We start from the raw sequence: 6,976 nt of genomic DNA on the forward strand, positions 1-6,976 counted from the left end.
CTTATTCCAAAACGCTTCCCGACTTTGATTTTTACTTGCCGTGGGAAAGCGCTCACTGTAATTTCACTCGCGGTACGTAGGGCACTGCTGGTGGCGTGCAAAAAATGCGTGCAGTTTTCCATAGCCAAGTGAGTACCATGACGCACCCCTCGGTTCAAAATAATGCGTGTTATTTTCCATAGCCAAGTGACGTACCATGACGCACCCCTCGGTCAAAAATTTGACCGACAATGATGGGATTTTGACGCACCCCTCGGTCAAAAATTTGACGGACAAAGCTGGTAAAATGACGAACACCTGGGTCACAAATTTGATGGACCAAACGAGGAAATGACGCACCCATATCCGGGGGTAGTGGGGCGAGTCATTACATTGACAAGTGCATAAGCATTAATACCCCAAGAGTTGATATACTAATGGAAAGCTTTAAAGGTAGGGAATCCCATTTGCATGCCTTAAATGAAGAGTTGTATAAATACAGTGGTATGTTGAAGAGAGTATCATTTTAGAAACTCCCATAAAGTATTAAAAGTGGAAGGTAACATTTAGTACATTTTTATTGACCGTTAGATTTTGAATTGAATTTTTTTCGGGGCTCACCGTAAATTCCAGTACATTACTAGGCTATAAGATCAAAGATTAGTTGAATCAAGAAACTGGAAATAAACTCACTGTTGCGACGTTTCGCCAATTATCAATTGGCTTCTTCGGGCGAATGAAGCTCCCGATGATGGAATGGCCCTTAAATAGTGCGAGATTGTGCAGAGCGCACTGGACCTTGTCCAGCGCGCGAAAGACGGCTTGGGATTTTGCGAACGGCCCGGTCCCACGCGTGCAATAAATTGAAGCGGAGACCTCCTCTCTTGTTAAGTGTAGGTCTCTCCACACGTTCTCAGATGGCTTCCTTGACGCCCCTCTCAAACCACTTGGATTCTCTATCCAGAATAATCACTTGATTGGTGTTAAACGAATGTTTGCTGGCATTGATGTGTGTGTATACTGCTGAATCCGGGATGCTTTCTGAGTTGCTGGGTCTTCTGTGTTGGTTCATACGAGCTTTTTGTGATTGTTGTGTCTCCCCTATGTAGAAATCATGGCAATCCTCCTGGGAACATCGGATGCCATAGACTACGTTTCTCTGTTTTTCTTTGGCGGCTCGGTCCTTGACGTGAACTAATCTCTGCCTTAATGTGTTGTGGGGCTTGAAGGCAGTAGTGATGCCCTGTTTCTGAAACAGCCTTTTGATCTTGTCCGACAGATCATGCACGTACGGGATAGTGATGGTGACTTTCCGTCCCTGTGTACCGTGGGTTCTCTGTGTGTTCTTGTTTTGTCGTTTCGGGGTGTCTGCTTTAGAGAATGCCCAGTCTGGGTATCCACATCCAGCCAGGGCGTTTTTGATGTTGGTCTTTTCTTTTTCAACCTCAGGTGGACTGTGAACTATGGTGTCTGCTCTGTGGAAGAGGGTCCTGATGACTGCAAGTTTGTGAACCAAGGGGTGATGTGACTGGAAATTAAGATACTGGTCCGTATGGGTCGGTTTCCTGTACACTGAAGTGGAGAGGGTACCATTTGAATCGACGTGGACCTCAACATCTAGGAATGCCAGATGTCCATCCTTGCATGTTTCTTGTGTAAAGGAAATGTGCGTGTCCAAGGAGTTGATATGACCAAAGAAAGACGCACTCTCTTCCTCATGGAGGATGACAAAAGTGTCATCCACGTAGCGGAGCCAGATACGTGGTTTGTGTCCAGAGTAGGTACTCAGTGCTGTGGCCTCAAACTCTTGCATGTAGATGTTGGCCACTATGGGAGAAACTGGTGAACCCATAGCACATCCATGTTGTTGTATGTAGTGCTTGCCGTTGAAAGAAAAATAGGTTGTACTCAAACAAACCCCTAGCGCTTCAACAATCTGATCTATGGAAAGTGAAGTACGATCCTTCCAGCTGTCATCCCAACTAAGACATGTCCTAACCGCATTAACTGCTTCAGATGAGGGAATCGATGTAAATAAGGCACTTACATCATATGATACTAATGTTTCATTATCTGCTAGTTTGATGTGTGAAATCTTCTCAACGAAGTCTTGGCTGTTTTTCACGTGGTGAGGGGACTTTCCTACTAAGGGACTTAGAATGTTGGCAAGGTGTTTGGCAAGGCTGTAAGTCACAGAGCCAATGCAGCTTACAATAGGTCTCACTGGAATGGGATCAGGTTTATGTACCTTTGGCAGGCCATAAAATCCTGGTACTGTAGGTTCTGTAGGTGGAGTCAAGAACTGTTTTTGTCTATCGCTGAAACCACCTTCCTTGTGGATCTCGTGGATCGCTCTGCACAATCTCGCACTATTTAAGGGCCATTCCATCATCGGGAGCTTCATTCGCCCGAAGAAGCCAATTGATAATTGGCGAAACGTCGCAACAGTGAGTTTATTTCCAGTTTCTTGATTCAACTAATCTTTGATCTTGTACTTCGACTGGATGAATGAGAAGAATTTACATCAGTCTATTACTAGGCTACCTTTGCAGACCCATGCACTGCATGTGTGTCCATCATGTATATTTTGTGAAGAAAGTTCATCAAAACTTACAAACATTAGATATACATTCTTGCCACACACTCTATATGTTATTACATCAGCTCTTATACTTTTAGATTTGTGTTTATAGATAAAAAAAAATACAGAAGACTGCAACAAAAAGGGCTTAAGTGTGGCTGACACACAGAACTACTGAGTAGTTGAGTTTTGTGCATTAAAACTGTAGATAACTGTTGACTTCCAAATTTCTCAGCAGTGGCCTAAACAAGTCCCCTGAGGTTCATATTTAATGTTTTGCTGCATTTTGGGAGGTCTGTAAAATGTATCCCCTACCCTTAATACCTCATGATCACTTTCAAGATGATTGTCTTTCCATACAAAGAAAAAAAAAGATTTAATAAGTGGTATCTTTTAATAAGTAATATGATTATTCATAAATATGTATTTCATATGCAAATATTCATATTCTGTGACATCACATAACTCATCACAGGACTCTGATCTACATCTTTTCTTGAAGACCATTAACCTGTTCAGGACAAGTCCTGAGTATACTCGGGCAGGTGTCTATGGGAAATGCGTGTTGTAGCAAAATCAGTCCGTCCTCAATGGGCTATCTCTCTTCAAATTGATACACCAGTCTACCGGCAGCGTTCGCTCGCACTGTGCAAAACGTGAACATTTTATTTTTCGTCTCGCGAAGTCTCGCGTGCAGATTTCGGTGCACGAGATTATGAGAGAAGGCAACAGGCTTTGCGAGATCAATTGCTGATGTCTTCTAGAAGTACACTGCTCGCATTATTTTTAGACAAATATTGAAATAATACCTTACAGAATATGTACATCTTTTTAAAAAAAATATTATCAAAACCAAAACAATTTATTTGAGGAAGAAAACTGGCTTTCTTTTTTTTTTTCTGCATTTTGTAAGGTGTCAGACTTTGCTGGATCCTGACCCTTCTACAAATTGGACGGTAACACCAATTGCATCGTTGGAAAGCCAAAACTCCAGCGAACATTTTGATAGCAGTCTCGTTTGGGCTCAAAAATAAAACATTTTCGCTATTTGTCTTCAAAGTGACGGAAATTTTGTGAAACGACGCGGACTCCGAAACCGGCTTCCACTGTTACTCTACGGTACGTGTCCATATTACGTCACTTTATCGTTATTTTTTAGTTGTGCGACGCAGTGCATTCTGTGCGACTGTAGTCCCGTACATAAAGAACCATGGGGGATTATTAAATCTAATACAGCTGTAACTATCTTAGCTTAAAGTCAGTGTAGATAACACACTGTCAGTTGTCTATTAAAAGTCTAAAAACCGTAGAACGGAAGTTCTACACACTTGTAGATTAGCTGTAAGTGTAACTGGTAACAGTAACCTACAATTTGTAGGTTGCACTCGTAATTCGTGCATGTTTGTTTCTGACTTGCATGAAATATCTATAAATTTACAGATCTAAGGCGTGTTGAATACAGTCAGTAACCTTTAGATAGATCTTATAAAAAAAAAGTTGTAGATTTAGTAGGTTGTAGCCGATGCTCTTGAGTCTTATTATAAAACCGATGCATCAAGTTTATGTAGGGCTAGGGGGCCTAGTTAAATGTTTAAATTTGTGGAAGTCCGGTAAGATAAAGAATGCAAATGGTAACTTTTAAAAAAGTTTTTGGTCTGTCTGTTTATTTCATACTATTAATCTGCGCATCGCGCATGCCTTTCTTTGAAGTTTGATCTACAGTTGTACAAGATCTACCCACCCACATGTGATATTTCTTACAGTGCTATAATTATCCATGAATCATGATCAAGCAAAATAAAGTAGTAGTACTAGTACCAAGAGTTATTAATCGTGAATTACATGTGGTTCGATCATAAAAATTGTACGGTCCTTGGCGTAATATTTTCTTAGAGTTAGACCATCGGTATCCGTCTCTTCACTGTGGGATTCTTAATAAATTACTGACATTCATCACTGTCATTGGGACACGTACAGCTGACCATACATGTCCCAATGTAAGATAAGAAGTCTGTCGTGAAGAGACAGATACTGTCGGTCTAACTTTTTTTGGTACCTCACCAAATGATAGTTTCATCCCAATCGCAACAAACAAAAATTGTTTTATGTTAACTTTTACAAAGTGATATATACCACATACAGAAGAAGAAGAAGAAGAAGAACTGAATGTACAACTGTAGTAAAGGCACACGGCTGGGCCTACATGTACAAATGTAGCACATTGATTGACTGTTTTCAGAGTTTATTTTTCATCAAATTAATTTTTGTTTTATTTTCCTGGCTGTACACAGGTTGTTATGTACAAACAGCTGTACACTGTTGCCGCATTGCATCTGTTCAGGCTAATGTGTACATGTAGACCTTGGTTTTCAATTAGGCTAACTACAAGTATGTCCGCGTTAAAAAATTTTAGGGTGTCTATATTTACCCGTCAATTCGAAGCTTTAGGCTATCATTGTACATTCATATAAGTATTAGAGAATAGATCAGTAACCATGGTAACTGGAATCTATCATACATTGTATTTTGATTGTTTAACATCTTCTTTCTGAATTCCTTGCAGTCAAAATACTGGACATTCAAGGAAAGTTCCTGGCTTCGAACTTCATCATGTAGCACATTCCACTTACTGAGTCGGTTCCCAGAAATGCAGAAACTCCACTGTGGGATAGCTCCTTCAAGCAAAATGACTGAGTAAGTAAATTCATGTTCTGATCTTTCTTTTTTTCCTCCTTTTTTTCTTCTGCAGATTTAAGTCCCTCCTTCAGACTCCAGTTCTGAAGATTCTTGCAGTAGTCTGGGTTGTCATATGAAGATATAATATGTATAACACTGTATAGTGTACTACTCCACCTGGGGTTTTCACCCTGATCTTCACAAGTAGTGTTGTTCATCTTTTAATGTCCTATGTACAATTTGTAGGCACACTGTATGTAAAAGAAAGTCTATAGTACTGTAACTTATGTCCTTAAATAATGAAATAAAATAATTATACTTTTGTAGGGTTTTGTTTGTTTATGCATGTCAACATTAATGTCCATAGCACTTGAAGATGGCTGGTACCATTAGCATAACAGTGGGGAAAGGGGGTGTCAACCCCCCCCCCCCCCCCCCATCATTTTCCTGAATGATACTCACTAAACAAAAGGGTAATAATTCTGACATTTGTTGTGTGTGTGTGTTGGCGGGTATTGAGCAAAATCCTGTGAGAATTTATCTCTCTCTCTTTCTGTCTTTTCTGTTTTTGTTTTTGTTTTTGTTTTTGTTTTTTTTTTTTTTTTTGGGGGGGAGGGGTCCAATCATTTGCACTGGAATTTAAAACTATGAAATTCATTAAAATCTTTTCCTGAAATATAAAATTTGTTCTTTATCTTTGCTTGTATAGCATTTATAGATTCATTGAAACATTTTTTTTTTGAAAATATTTTTCTTGAGTTTCTTTGATGTTTAACAGTGCAGTCATGATGTTTATTTTCTTTCCTTTTCTGCATTTCTTTTACAGATGGCTGAAGGTTCACATCTATGGTGTTTCAATGGTACAGAATCTGGAACTGGATCGGAATGATGCACAAGTATTTGTTACCCTGGAGCAAAAAATCTCTTATTTAGTGGAAAAGATTGAACTGTGTGACATTGACACTAGTGGAGGTGATGCAGCACATTTACGCGTATGTAGGTACAAACGGCCTTTCGTCAAGTGTGCGGAATATTGATAGACATTCTTCTCAGAAGTTATATAACTTAGCACGTGAAAAGTACCCAACAACAAAACTCCTTTTGAGTGGAATTCTTGCCAGGTTGGGCTGTGATTGTTTGCACGATAGATACCCGGGTTTACCGGTACATATGATAATACGTTGCAACCAAATTGTTCAACTGCTCTTGCATCAACTTGTGTAAAATTTTACTTTGTTCATTACAGCAAATACAAAGGCTGTTCATGAAAAGGCAACCTTTAGGAAGCGTGAAAGAAGAAACTTTAAAAAAAATCGCAAACTAACAAACAAACAAAAATGGAAAAAACGTAAGAGTGGCCGGTGAAGAAGGATGGCCCCTCTTCTAAAGCCTCCCGATTTCCAACTCAGTCACCCAACCCCTTCAAGGGGTTTACATCCCGTATGAGTACAACTGTATATTTCATCTGGAGACGGATGCTGACACAGTAACGGAATGTGAGACAGTGAAAGAAAGTATGTGTTTGTTACACTTTTCCTGTTTAAGCCATTGTAAAAATAAACATTCTTGCTTTTAATCATTTGCTATGTTCGAGAAGATTCTATAGGCACCCACAGGTATGCCTGTATAATGTACAAAATATAAGCCGGAAGTCCGTTTCAGTAAAGTTAGATATAATACATGTATGTACATGTACAATGCACATTGAGCTTCCTAAAAATGCAATTAACATTATCAAGA

At 39.5% G+C, this 6,976-nt stretch overlaps 1 protein-coding gene and 1 long non-coding RNA gene across 2 annotated transcripts; one reads left to right on the plus strand and one right to left on the minus strand.

Moving 5' to 3' along the window:
* Positions 1–892: 892 nt before the first annotated feature.
* Positions 893–1,831, minus strand: LOC140236423 (uncharacterized). The gene has a single exon (XM_072316349.1). It carries the CDS (start codon positions 1,829–1,831, stop codon positions 893–895), a length of 939 nt encoding a protein of 312 aa, XP_072172450.1.
* Positions 1,832–3,556: 1,725 nt separating this feature from the next.
* LOC140236879 (uncharacterized) lies at positions 3,557–6,214 on the plus strand. The gene is made up of 3 exons (XR_011901807.1): positions 3,557–3,679; positions 5,124–5,254; positions 6,063–6,214. It is a non-coding gene; the product is annotated as an uncharacterized lncRNA (long non-coding RNA).
* The last annotated feature ends 762 nt before the right edge of the window (positions 6,215–6,976 follow it).

This window comes from Diadema setosum, chromosome 13 (assembly GCF_964275005.1).
Source record: "Diadema setosum chromosome 13, eeDiaSeto1, whole genome shotgun sequence".
NCBI classification, from domain to species: domain Eukaryota; kingdom Metazoa; phylum Echinodermata; class Echinoidea; order Diadematoida; family Diadematidae; genus Diadema; species Diadema setosum.